This window comes from Oncorhynchus kisutch, unplaced genomic scaffold (assembly GCF_002021735.2).
Source record: "Oncorhynchus kisutch isolate 150728-3 unplaced genomic scaffold, Okis_V2 scaffold825, whole genome shotgun sequence".
NCBI classification, from domain to species: Eukaryota; Metazoa; Chordata; class Actinopteri; order Salmoniformes; family Salmonidae; genus Oncorhynchus; species Oncorhynchus kisutch.
Window position 1 is genome coordinate 110,165 of NW_022262770.1, and position 14,374 is coordinate 124,538.

Consider the following 14,374-nt stretch of genomic DNA (forward strand, 5'->3'; position numbering starts at 1 on the left):
ACCGTGTGAGGGAGAGGACTGTGATGTGTGAGAGAGAGAACATAGTGCCTTCATCACGTCCCCTGTCACATGGTGCATCACATGTCCTGGAGGCAGAACACACTGCAATGACATCAGACAAGTTCTCCGATGAGGAAAGACGGTGCAGAGAAACTTCACCTCGACACTTTTTAGTTGAAGGTCTGGCGCGTATTCAAACAGTCCCGATGTTCTCCGTTTGGCCGCTTTCTCCCCAGTCTGTTCGCTTCCTCCGGGCTCTGCTCTGCTCTGCGGCAGAGGCCCACTAACCCTGGGTAGGGCTAGGGTGGAGGGATTAGAGAGAGAGGGAGGAGTATCAGAACAGGGGGGTCAGCCCAGAAGGTAGGAGTTGGAGCCGTGCTCTGTACGGTTAGAACAGAGGAGAGAGGGAGAGATGGAGGGAGGGGGTAGGGAGGGAGTGGGTGGGTGGGTGAGTAGGGAGGGAGAGATGTAGGGAGGGACTGGGTGGGAGTGGGTGGGTGATTAGGGAGGGAGTGGGTGGGTGAGTAGGGAGGGACATATGGGGTAGGGAGTGGGTGGGTGGGTGAGTAGGGAGGGAGAGATGGGGTAGGGAGTGGGTGGGTGAGTAGAGAGGGAGGGGGTAGGGAGGGAGTGGGTGGGTGGGTGGGTGAGTAGGGAGGGAGAGATGGGGTAGGGAGGGAGTGGGTGGGTGAGTAGGGAGGGAGAGATGGGGTAGGGAGGGTGGAAGTGGGGAGGGAGGGAGTGGAGAGAAGAGAGACAGAGAGACTGGAGGGGAGGAGTGTGGACTCAGGGGCAGGAGTTGGAGCCGTGCTTTGAGTCATACCAGTGTTCTGCCAGCGGTATTTAACCAGCACCACACCCTGAACAGGCTTCATAACGGGAACAATCTACTGCTATCTCTAGGTCCTGTTCTCTAAGGGAACTCAGCTATCTGTATGTTCTGTTCTGTTCTCAAAGGGAAGTCAGCTATCTCTAGGTTCTGTTCTCTAAGGGAAGTCAGCTATCTCTAGGTCCTGTTCTCTAAGGGAACTCAGCTATCTCTTGGTTCTGTTCTGTTCTCTAAGGTAAGTCAGCTATCTGTAGGTTCTGTTCGGTTCTCAAAGGGAAGTCAGCTATCTCTAGGTTCTGTTCTCAAAGGGAAGTCAGCTATCTCTAGGTTCTGTTCTCTAAGGGAAGTCAGCTATCTCTAGGTTCTGTTCTCTAAGGTAAGTCAGCTATCTCTAGGTTCTGTTCTCTAAGGGAAGTCAGCTATCTCTAGGTTCTGTTCTCTAAGGGAAGTCAGCTATCTCTAGGTTCTGTTCTCTAAGGGAAGTCAGCTATCTCTAGGTTCTGTTCTCTAAGGGAAGTCAGCTATCTCTAGTTTTTTACTCTAAGATAAGTTAGAAAGTCTGTCTGTCTGTCTGTCTGTCTGTCTGTCTGTCTGTCTGTCTGTCTGTCTGTCTGTCTGTCTGTCTGTCTGTCTGTCTGTCTGTCTGTCTGTCTGTCTGTCTGTCTGTCTGTCTGTCTGTCTGTCTGTCTGTCTGTCTGTCTGTCTGTCTGTCTATCTGTCTGTCTGTTATCCAGTCTGATCCTCACTAAATGAATGAACAGCTTATTGGAAGCAGTAGATTCTTCCTTTTACAGATCAGTCCTGCTATTGTTTCAACACGGTCGGTTGATTCTGGGACAGTTACTTTTGATGACATTGTTATTTATCCCTAATCAGCGTTAAACATGCAGTGTGTGTGTGTGTGTGTGTGTGTGTACTGTACTGTACACACACACACACGGTAAATGAGTTGGCATGGCAACACAGTGGGCTTGCCCCTGGAATTCTAACAGTTTGTGGTGGAATGTCTGCTGGGTGGTACCGACCTTGGTGTTACACACACACACACACACACACACACACACACACACACACACACACACACACACACACACGCACACACACACACACACACACACACACACACACACACACACACACACACACGCACACGCACACACACACACGCACACACACACACACACACACACACACACACACACACACACACACACACACACACACACACACACACACACACACACACACAGCCCACTGTGTCATTAGTCCTGTAAAACTACCATTACAGTAGATCTAATTGGGTAAATGATATTTCATGACTCGACTTGAAACATGTTATTTATATATATTTTTAACCTTTATTTAACTCGTCAAGTCAGTTAAGAACATATTCTTATTTTCAGGGGCACAGTAGAGTAATGACCTGTATTACCGTCTGTGTATATAGAGCTGTGGAGTCAAGACAGATTCTGAGTTCATTAAAGGTACCAGTACAGTACGCTGTGGGTCTATATGCAACACAACAGGGCCTGTGGAATGGACCAGGATATGTGATTCACACTTCCTGCTTACATGGAGGAGGGGAAGTTAGTTCCCACTCCAAGAACTCTGTTATCATGGTTGCTAGGTGATTAAATATTATTGACCTCTGCCATTGTTGGAGAAAAAAAATGACTACTCCTCCCTAATGATTTTATGTCAATTTAACAAGAAAAAAGGACAATGGACTTTCATCTAAACCCTGATTTTGGGCGGTAATCGCATGTTGTGTGTTTAAACGTTTACACGTTTGTCATTCGTTGTCTCGACAACTACTGTAAACTTTGAGTTTATTATGTATATGTGTCTGTCTGGTACTAGTCTCTAAGGAAGTGACCTCATTCCGTATCTAACATCATAAATGAGACCGTTGGAGCCTCCAGCTGGGTTACCACAGTGACGGTGTGACACATCCTAAAGCTAATTTTACAGCCCATTATATACTTTTGACTTAATATAACTTATCTTTTTAATTTTTTTTACAGGGATTTCACTATGGCGTTGGTTTCCGAGTTCTTGGGCCAGCTCACGCTGAATTTTGGCGGGGTGAGTTCCCTACAGCTGAACTACTGTTAAGGTCATGGGGTCAACCTGTAATGAAATCTGTCCTCTGTCAGGTGATTGTAAACGGGGTAACTTGGTAACTGTGTCCCCTTCAGGAGAGCGAGCCTAAATTCCCCACGGTGGTGACAGCAAGGGATTTTGATCCAGCTAAAGATGCCGCCAGGATAGAAACGGCCGTCAAAACCAAGGGTGAGAGAATCACAGCAAGGATTACCATAGTCCCATCAGTTAGAGTCTATCACTTCATAATGTTTTGTAGATGAGAAATACGTTGTGAACTTTATGGGGGCATTAATATATCTGTCACAATGTATTTGCACTAATATTAAGTGTCATAATATCATAGTAATTCAGTTTTTATCTAGAGTGGTTACGATATAAACAGAACTCAGTATGAGCTGGTAACAGTAATGCGCTGCCCTCTCATTATGTTGCTGTATGCATTACGCGATTTAGCGCCATCTGCAGGCCGTCTTACGTTACTACACCTGGCCAACCACATCGTACCTTTCTTCTGTGGTGCCGTGCCCGTAAACAGACGTCATTGGATCAGTTGACCATATTTTATCTCAGTAACATTGTATTTCCATAATATCTATTGCCATTCTTGTTGTCTATGCCTGTGAAAGCATTGTCTTTTCACACCATTTTCATCAATCGTTGTTAAAAATTCCTGCGATTTAGAGAAAAAAACGTAATCCTGATTCTTGACACTGGTTTGTATTTATATTAATGGAAACATCTCCATGGAAACATCTCTATGGAAACATCTCCATGGAAACATCTCCACGGAAACATCTCCGTAAGCACAGCGCTGGTTGAGTCACTTTCCTGCCTGTTTTCCCAACATAACTTCACTAAACCCCACAGAGTATACAGGGATTTTCTGTCAGACAACGCCTTGGCTTTCCAGCCCTGTCGGTCTGCCACAAACCAACCACTGCTAGCTCACTGCAGCCCCCCTGTACCCAATGAAAGCCCTGACTAGCTGGTTTTTCCACCAACAGTGTTTACTGTACCGAATCGAGGCCTTGATACAGTGATACATGAAGGAAATGTGACTGTTGCTGGTTTGGCATTTCATCTTTTTTTAATCAGTTTCAATCTCATCAACAACGTTTTCATGTGATATATCAGACATTTACTTCCTACTATAATATATCTGTCCGTACCTACTCTCTATACTCATACTATAATATATCTGTCAATACCTATTCTATATACTCATACTATGATATATCTGTCCGTACCTACTCTATATACTCATACTACGATATATCTGTCCGTACCTACTCTATATACTCATACTATAATATATCTGTCCGTACCTACTCTATATACTCATACTATGATATATCTGTCCGTACCTACTCTATATACTCATACTATGATATATCTGTCCGTACCTACTCTATATACTCATACTATAATATATCTGTCCGTACCTACTCTATATACTCATACTATAATATATCTGTCCGTACCTACTCTATATACTCATACTATGATATATCTGTCCGTACCTACTCTATATACTCATACTATAATATATCTGTCCGTACCTACTCTATATAGTCATACTATAATATATCTGTCCGTACCTACTCTATATGGTCATACTATAATATATCTGTCCGTACCTACTCTATATACTCATACTATGAAATATCTGTCCGTACCTACTCTATATACTCATACTATGATATATCTGTCCGTACCTACTCTATATACTCATACTATGATATATCTGTCCGTACCTACTCTATATACTCATACTATGATATATCTGTCCGTACCTACTCTATATACTCATACTATAATATATCTGTCCGTACCTACTCTATATACTCATACTATAATATATCTGTCCGTACCTACTCTATATACTCATACTATAATATATCTGTCCGTACCTACTCTATATCCTCAAAGCTAGTGTGGCCGTTGTATGTAAAGTGGAATATTTCCCATGTTCCCCAGCTGTCAACTAATTAACATAAATGTATGTTAATCACACCTCTGTAATATTTCCCATGTTCCCCAGGTGTGGATGAGCTGACCATCATTGACATCCTGACCAGACGGAGCTACTCCCAGAGGAGAGAGATCGCCTTCGAGTATGAGAAGAGATCCAAGAAGGTGAAGGCGGGGAAATAGAGATTGTTTTTTGTTCAGCAAGATGCTTTTTCATAAAGCAGCTGCCGCCAATGTGGACATCAAGATAATCCAAACTCATTTAGACATATTTTACAGTGGGACGGTCTATCATCTCTGTGTATTTTACAGTGGGACGGTCTATCATCTCTGTATTTTACAGTGGGACGGTCTATCATCTCTGTGTATTTTACAGTGGGATGGTCTATCATCTCTGTGTATTTTACAGTGGGACGGTCTATCATCTCTGTGTATTTTACAGTGGGACGGTCTATCATCTCTGTATTTTACAGTGGGACGGTCTATCATCTCTGTGTATTTTACAGTGGGACGGTCTATCATCTCTGTGTATTTTACAGTGGGACGGTCTATCATCTCTGTGTATTTTACAGTGGGACGGTCTATCATCTCTGTGTATTTTACAGTGGGATGGTCTATCATCTCTGTGTATTTTACAGTGGGACGGTCTATCATCTCTGTGTATTTTACAGTGGGATGGTCTATCATCTCTGTGTATTTTACAGTGGGACGGTCTATCATCTCTGTGTATTTTACAGTGGGACGGTCTATCATCTCTGTGTATTTTACAGTGGGACGGTCTATCATCTCTGTGTATTTTACAGTGGGACGGTCTATCATCTCTGTGTATTTTACAATGGGACGGTCTATCATCTCTGTGTATTTTACAGTGGGACGGAACTATCATCTCTGTGTATTTTACAGTGGGACGGTCTATCATCTCTGTGTATTTTACAGTGGGGCTGTCTATCATCTCTGTGTATTTTACAGTGGGACGGAACTATCATCTCTGTGTATTTTACAGTGGGACGGTCTATCATCTCTGTGTATTTTACAGTGGGACAGTCTATCATCTCTGTGTATTTTACAGTGGGACGGTCTATCATCTCTGTGTATTTTACAGTGGGGCGGTCTATCATCTCTGTGTATTTTACAGTGGGACGGTCTATCATCTCTGTGTATTTTACAATGGGACGGTCTATCATCTCTGTTTATTTTACAGTGGGACGGTCTATCATCTCTGTGTATTTTACAGTGGGACGGTCTATCATCTCTGTGTATTTTACAGTGGGACGGTCTATCATCTCTGTGTATTTTACAATGGGACGGTCTATCATCTCTGTGTATTTTACAATGGGACGGTCTATCATCTCTGTGTATTTTACAATGGGACGGTCTATCATCTCTGTGTATTTGACAGTGGGACGGTCTATCATCTCTGTGTATTTTACAGTGGGACGGAACTGTCATCTTTGTGTATTTTACAGTGGGACGGTCTATCATCTCTGTGTATTTTACAGTGGGGTGGTCTATCATCTCTGTGTATTTTACAGTGGGACGGTCTATCATCTCTGTGTATGTCTCTCCTGTAGGATATGATCACAGCTCTGAAGGGGGCTCTGTCTGGGTCTCTGGAGGCTGTAATTCTGGGACTGATGAAGAGTACAGCTCAGTACGACGCCTCTGAGATCAAAGGATCCATCAAGGTAAGGAGGAGGCCGCAATCTTTCCTACGTGAAGCCTAAACGACACAGATCACAGTCACTGCTGCCCTCTCCTGGGCTGATGGATGTGTGGCCTAGACTTGCTATTCATACTGCTGTTAATACCACTGTTCTCTCCAGGGTCTGGGGACCGATGAGGAGACTCTGATAGAGATGGTCTGTTCCCGCAGCGCTGAAGAACTGGTAGAAATCAAACGCGTCTACAAGGAGAGTAAGTAGGAGAAACAACTAGAATTAGGATCGAGATCAGATTGAAAACGTAAGGATTGTGTGTTTTTGAAAAATACTTTTATATATCCACAGTGTTTAAGAAGGAGCTGGAGAAGGACGTAGCTGGAGACACATCAGGAGACTTCAGGAGTCTGCTGTTGGCCCTGGTACAGGTAGGATCATACAACGACTTTACAATGTCGAGCTTCCTAAGATTGACTGACCAATAGCTTTATTAATAATGATTTGGATACGATGGAGTCTTGTCTGAATATTGGGGTAAAACTGTGTTCTCCATTGTATTCTATGTCATTCAATAGGCAAAGAGAGATGAGCCCTCAAATATTGTTGACTACGAGAAGATCGACCAGGATGCCAGAGTAAGACAAATACACAGACACTGAAACACTGTACCAAAACCAAACACCGTACCAGAACCAAACACCGTACCAGAACCAAATACTAAAACACCGTACCAGAACCAAACACCGTACCAGAACCAAACACCGTACCAGAACCAAACACCGTACCAGAACCAAACACTAAAACACTGTACCAGAACCAAACACTAAAACACTGTACCAGAACCAAACACTGTACCAGGACCAAACACCGTACCAGGACCAAACACCGTACCAGGACCAAACACCGTACCAGGACCAAACACTAAAACACCGTACCAGAACCAAACACTAAAACACCGTACCAGAACCAAACACTAAACACTGTACCAGAACCGAACACTAAAACACTGTACCAGAACCAAACACTAAAACACTGTACCAGAACCAAACACTGTACCAGAACCAAACACTAAAACACCGTACCAGAACCAAACACTAAAACACCGTACCAGAACCAAACACTAAAACACTGTACCAGAACCAAACACCGTACCAGAACCAAACACTGTACCAGAACCAAACACCGTACCAGAACCAAACACTGTACCAGAACCAAACACTAAAACACTGTACCAGAACCAAACACTAAAACACTGTACCAGAACCAAACACTAAAGCATTGATACTGACACTAAAACACCGTACCAGAACCAAACACTGTACCAGAACCAAACACCGTACCAGAACCAAACACTGTACCAGAACCAAACACTGTACCAGAACCAAACACTAAAACACTGTACCAGAACCAATCACTAAAACACCGTACCAGAACCAAACACTAAAACACTGTACCAGAACCAAACACCGTACCAGAACCAAACACCGTACCAGAACCAAACACTAAAACACTGTACCAGAACCAAACACTAAAACACTGTACCAGAACCAAACACTAAAACACCGTACCAGAACCAAACACTAAAACACTGTACCAGAACCAAACACTAAAACACTGTACCAGAACCAAACACTAAAACACTGTACCAGAACCAAACACTAAAACACTGTACCAGAACCAAACACTAAAACACTGTACCAGAACCAAACACTAAAACACTGTACCAGAACCAAACACTGTACCAGAACCAAACACTAAAACACCGTACCAGAACCAAACACTGTACCAGAACCAAACACTAAAGCATTGATACTGACACTAAAACACCGTACCAGAACCAAACACTAAAACACCGTACCAGAACCAAACACTAAAACACCGTACCAGAACCAATCAGCGGAGTGTTTTTTGTCTCTGTAGATTAGTTAGGGGTAGTGTACAGGTGTGTGTCTGTAGATTAGTTAGGGGTAGTATACAGGTGTGTCTCTGTAGATTAGTTAGGTGTAGTATACAGGTGTGTCTCTGTAGATTAGTTAGGTGTAGTGTACAGCTGTGTCTCTTGTTGATGGTCCTCTCCTGTCTCTGTAGATTAGTTAGGTGTAGTGTACAGCTGTGTCTCTTGTTGATGGTCCTCTCCTGTCTCTGTAGATTAGTTAGGTGTAGTGTACAGCTGTGTCTCTTGTTGATGGTCCTCTCCTGTCTCTGTAGATTAGTCAGGTGTAGTGTACAACTGTGTCTCTTGTTGATGGTCCTCTCCTGTCCCTGTAGGCTCTGTATGAGGCAGGAGTGAAGAGGAAGGGGACTGACGTGGCTACATGGATCACCATCATGTCAGAGAGAAGTGTCCCTCACCTACAGAAAGGTACCTACCCGACTCTGTAACGAGGGACTTCTTCATGCACAGGATCGTTTGGACAAAATACTAAAACTCAAAGTCAAGATGGCGACAACCAGACATTTTTACACATAAAGAACGTAGATGTTTCTTTCGATCAACCCGGTGACTCTTCAGAAAGATGACCAAATGTTGGCTGTGTCTGTTCCAGTGTTTGACAGGTACAAGAGCTACAGTCCATACGACATGCAGGAGAGCATCAGGAAGGAGGTGAAGGGAGACCTGGAGAAGTCCTTCCTGACACTGGGTAACATTCTACATATCATATATCTACATTCTATAATATATACATCTGTATCATATACCTACATTCTATAATATATACATCTATATCATATACCTACATTCTATAATATATACATCTGTATCATAGAACCTGTATTCTATAATATATACATCTATATCTATAACATATAACCTGTATTCTATAATATGTACATCTATATCTATAACATAGAACCTGTATTCTATAATATATACATCTATATCTATAACATAGAACCTGTATTCTATAATATATACATCTATATCTATAACATATAACCTGTATTCTATAATATGTACATCTATATCTATAACATAGAACCTGTATTCTATAATATATACATCTATATCTATAACATAGAACCTGTATTCTATAATATATACATCTATATCTATAACATAGAACCTGTATTCTATAATATATACATCTATATCTATAACATAGAACCTGTATTCTATAATATATACATCTATATCTGTATCATATAATCTGTATTCTATAATATATACATCTATATCTATAACATAGAACCTGTATTCTATAGTATATACATCTATATCTGTATCATATAACATGTATTCTATAATATGTACATCTATATCTATAACATAGAACCTGTATTCTATAATATATACATCTATATCTATAACATAGAACCTGTATTCTATAATATATACACAGGGACATTAGAGTGTCACGTTTGAGAAACAGACGCCTCACAAGTCCTCAACTGGCTGCATGATTAAATAGTACCCGCAAAACACCAGTCTCAACATCAACAGTGAAGAGGTGACTCCAGGATGCTGGCCTTCTAGGCAGAGTTCCTCTGTCCAGTGTCTGTGTTCTTTTGCCCATCTTAATCTTTTCTTTTTATTGGCCAGTCTGAGATTTAGATTTTTCTTTGCAACTCTGCCTAGAAGGCCAGCATCCCAGAGTCGCCTCTTCACTACTACATTAGATACTCTTACCACTACATTAGATACTCTTACCTCTACATTAGATACTCTTACCTCTACATTAGCTCTTCTAGCTCCTCTAATCCACTACATTAGCTCCTCTTACCACTACATTAGATACTCTTACCTCTACATTAGCTCCTCTTACCTCTACATTAGATACTCTTACCTCTACATTAGCTCTTCTAGCTCCTCTTACCACTACATTAGATACTCTTACCACTACATTAGATACTCTTACCTCTACATTAGATACTCTTACCTCTACATTAGCTCCTCTTACCAATACATTAGATACTCTTACCACTACATTATATACTCTTACCTCTACATTAGCTCCTCTTACCACTACATTAGCTCCTCTAGCTCCTCTTACCTCACTTACGCCGTTTATGCGTTACTCTATCTCTGTGTCTCTCTCTCTCTCTCTCTCTCTCTCTCTCTCTCTCTCTCTGTGTCTCCTGTGTATCTATGTTTCTCTGTGTCTCTCTCTCTCTCCCTTTCTCTCTGTCTCTCTCCCTTTCTCTCTCTCTGTGTCTCTCTCCCTTTCCCTCTCTCTGTGTCTCTCTCCATTTCTCTCTCTTTGTCTCTCTCCCTTTTCCTCTCTCTGTGTCTCTGTCCCTTTCTCTCTGTCTCTCTCCATTTCTCTCTCTGTGTCTCTCTCCCTTTCCCTCTCTCTGTATCTCTGTCTCTCTCCCTTTCTCTCTGTTGGTCTCTCTCCCTTTCCCTCTCTCTGTGTCTCTGTCTCTCTCCCTTTCCCTCTCTCTGTCTCTCTCCCTTTCTCTCTCTGTGTCTCTCTCCATTTCTCTCTCTGTGTCTCTCTCCCTTTTCCTCTCTCTGTGTCTCTGTCCCTTTCTCTCTGTCTCTCTCCATTTCTCTCTCTGTGTCTCTCTCCCTTTCCCTCTCTCTGTATCTCTGTCTCTCTCCCTTTCTCTCTGTTGGTCTCTCTCCCTTTCCCTCTCTCTGTATCTCTGTCTCTCTCTCCCTTTCCCTCTCTCTGTGTCTCTGTCTCTCTCCCTTTCCCTCCCTCTCTCTGTCTCTCTCCCTTTCCCTCTGTTGGTCTCTCTCCCTTTCCCTCTCTCTGTATCTCTGTCTCTCTCCCTTTCCCTCTCTCTGTGTCTCTGTCTCTCTCCCTTTCCCTCCCTCTCTCTGTCTCTCTCCCTTTCCCTCCCTCTCTCTGTCTCTCTCCCTTTCCCTCTGTTGGTCACTCTCCCTTTCCCTCTCTCTGTGTCTCTCTCCCTTTCCCTCTCTCTGTGTCTCTGTCTCTCTCCCTTTCCCTCTCTCTGTCTCTCTCCCTTTCCCTCTGTTGGTCTCTCTCTGCCGTCAGGTTGTCTATGAACCGTATTACAACTGGCAGTGAGAGGAAAGAAGGGGGGGGGGGGGTTCTCTACTCCTCTCCACCTTGCCTCCTCTCCTTCCCTCCTATTTGTACCAGATGGGCCCTCGGTTGATTCATTCCTTATTAACAGTAATTGCAAGTTGTTTGAAGAAAACAACATTTGATTTCAAGGGATGTTGTGCCCTTAAGAAACAAACTGTGGATCTGTGCCTATACACTGCAGGCAGCCTCCTTACCAGGAACCCTTTAGAAAGAACAACAGGAAGTGACAGATCCAGAGAGGATATCAGAAACAAAGTTGAGGTGATTTCAATCTGTTCTCTTTTCTGCTTTGTTTTTGCAGTGGAGTGCTTTGAGAACAAACAACAGTACTTTGCTAACAGACTGAGCGAAGCCATGAAGGTAATTATCTGTTAACCTCTTGTCGTGTGACTGAGTACGATGGTGAAGTACAAGACCTCATGAGAAACAAGGAATGAACTCATTGTTATTTGAACATTTGGTACAAACCCTTTCAACCCCCTTCCATCCCCTTCAACCCCAACACCCTTCAATCCCCTTCAACCCCAACATCCTTCAATCCCCTTCAACTCCCTTCAACTCCCTTCAACCCCAACACCCTTCAACCCCCTTCAAACCCCTTCAACCCCAACACCCTTCCATCCCCTTTGACCCCAACCCCCATTCAATTCCCTTTGAACACTCTTCAACCCCCATTCAACCCCTTTCAAACCCCTTCAACCCCCTTCAACCCCTTCAACACCCTTCAACTACTTTCATATTCCTTCAACTCCCTTCAACCCCTTTCAACCTCTTTCAACCCCTTTCAACCCCCTTCAACCCCTTCAACCCCTTTCAACACCCTTCAACCCCTACCCCTTTCAACCCCTTTCAACCCCCTTCAACCCCCTTCAATTCCTTTTCAACCTCAACCCCCTTCAACACCTTCAATCCCTTTCAACCTCAACACCATTAAACCCCCATTCAACCCCCTTCAATTCCTTTTCAACCACCATCCCTTTCAACACCCTTCAACTCCCTTCAACCCCAACCCCCTTTAGAAGATTTGAATTATGAATCAAAGATGATCTCATGGGAGAAACATCCCACAGTAATTATGTATCAGACGTTCATGAGTTGATTAAACAAGGGGGTTGCGTCATCCACGCTTTCTTCAGTAAAAACATCAACAAACACAAACCGTCACCAAGGACTCCATTCAATCAGCATCGCCGGAGATCAGTGCTCCTATGGCTTGAAATGTGAATGTCATTTCTGATTGAGTCCACATTACGCAGCGTTTACCGTGAATGTCCACTAACTCGGGAATGTTGCCTTTGTATTTCATATAGCGCTGAACTTCAGCGTTACGGATTAAATCAAATGAGACATTGGAAAAGGAAGCTACCTGGATACTGTAACTATAAACACATAGACCGAGAAAAGGAGACGACACAAACAATGGTAGTCAACGGCAACGGCAGGCTTGTAGGACATGAATTACCTGTCCTGATAAATAACGCCATGTGATGTTGACATCATCTGCAGGGTAAAAGTGCCAAGGAGAAGGTGGTGACCAGGATCGTCGTGTCTCGCTGTGAGGTGGACCTCATGAAGATCAGGACAGAGTTTAAGAAACTGAACCAGAAGTCCTTGTACCAGACCATCGCTGTGAGGACTCTTCTTTTTCTGTTTCTCTTCCATTCTCTCTCTCTCTCTCTCTCTCTCTCTCTGTCTCTCTCTCTCTCTCTCTCTCTCTCTCTCTCTGTCTCTCTCTCTCTGTCTCTCTCTCTGTCTCTCTCTCTGTCTCTCTCTCTCTCCTCTCTCTCTCTCTCTCTGTCTCTCTCTCTGTCTCTGTCTCTCTCTCTCTTTGTCTCTCTCTCTCTCTCTCTCTCTGTCTCTCTCTCTCTCTCTCTCTCTCTGTCTCTCTATCTCTGTCTCTCTCTCTCTTTGTCTCTCTTCTGTCTCTCTGGCTCTGTCTCTCTCTGTCTCTCTCTGTCTCTCTCTGTCTCTCTCTTTCTCTCGCGCGCATTTTCTCTCTCTCTCTCTCTCCCGCATTTTCTCTCTCTCTCTCTCTCTCTCTCTCTCTCTCTCTCCATTTTCATCTGTTTTAACTCTCTCTCTCAATCCCAAACTCCGACATGCCTTGCAACAGTACTATGTTTCTTATTGGGATATGACGGCAAGCTATCACAGTGTAACATCTCGTAGAATTCTAAACCACTGCCTGCTCTGTCTTGTTTCATGACAAACTGAGTGTCTTGACTGAACTTGCCTTCCTCCTTGTAGCTCCTAGCAGACCGAAGGGTCTCAACTCCTTTATTTTCTTTCCCCTATCAGGAGCACACTAAAGGAGACTATCAGAAGGTCCTGCTGAGTCTGTGTGGAGGAGACGACTAAAGTCCAACTGGCACCAACTGTCACCTTGTCCCAGAAGCTTTTTTTGGGGGTACCAATGCTTTGTTCCTATTTTGATTCAGTCTAGTGACACAGACATTGAGAATTGGTGCCTTTACCCACAACACCCAGCAGCATTAGAGTCATCATTACTCAGATTGCATCACCTTTCTGTGAAGTATGAGATATCCAATGGAATAATTGTTTTTTTATGAAATTAAATCATTTTTTATTAAATAGTTTCCTTTCTTATTTTTTATTTTTTACAATATTACAGAGCTGTTGTCTTTAGGACATTTTTCCCCAAGTAAAGTCGGAACATTTTGAATGGTAATTGTCGACGCTTGATCCAGCTGGTGTATGTCCTTATATCGCCACTAGATGGCGCTAGAGCAATACCATGCAGTATTGCTTCCTCCTGGCCGTGTTTCCATGGATGAGAGGTTGCTTTGATATCA

The 14,374-nt window shown here is 43.1% G+C and overlaps 1 protein-coding gene across 2 annotated transcripts; it reads left to right on the top strand.

The window, feature by feature from the left end:
• Positions 1-823: 823 nt before the first annotated feature.
• On the top strand, positions 824-14,155 carry LOC109882798 (annexin A2-A). 2 transcript variants are annotated; one of them, XM_031816563.1, is made up of 13 exons: positions 824-1,064; positions 2,854-2,914; positions 3,028-3,121; positions 4,977-5,071; positions 6,478-6,591; positions 6,730-6,820; positions 6,913-6,992; positions 7,140-7,199; positions 8,833-8,926; positions 9,111-9,206; positions 11,863-11,921; positions 13,068-13,190; positions 13,860-14,155. In XM_031816563.1, the coding sequence occupies exons 2-13, from the start codon at positions 2,864-2,866 to the stop codon at positions 13,917-13,919; spliced, it is 1,017 nt and encodes a 338-aa protein (XP_031672423.1). In that variant the 5' UTR covers positions 824-1,064; positions 2,854-2,863; the 3' UTR covers positions 13,920-14,155. The 2 variants fall into 2 exon arrangements, with proteins under 2 accessions (XP_031672423.1, XP_031672424.1); XM_031816564.1 differs by lacking the exon at positions 824-1,064 and adding an exon at positions 2,747-2,770.
• Positions 14,156-14,374: the final 219 nt, after the last annotated feature.

Coding starts and splice junctions, on each gene's coding strand:
- LOC109882798 (XM_031816563.1), top strand. CDS start 2,864: ATGGCGTTGGTTTCCGAGTTCTTGGGCCAGCTCACGCTGAATTTTGGC. Junction 2,915..3,027: donor TCACGCTGAATTTTGGCGGG/GTGAGTTCCCTA, acceptor TGTCCCCTTCAG/GAGAGCGAGCCTAAATTCCC. Junction 13,191..13,859: donor CCTTGTACCAGACCATCGCT/GTGAGGACTCTT, acceptor TTCCCCTATCAG/GAGCACACTAAAGGAGACTA.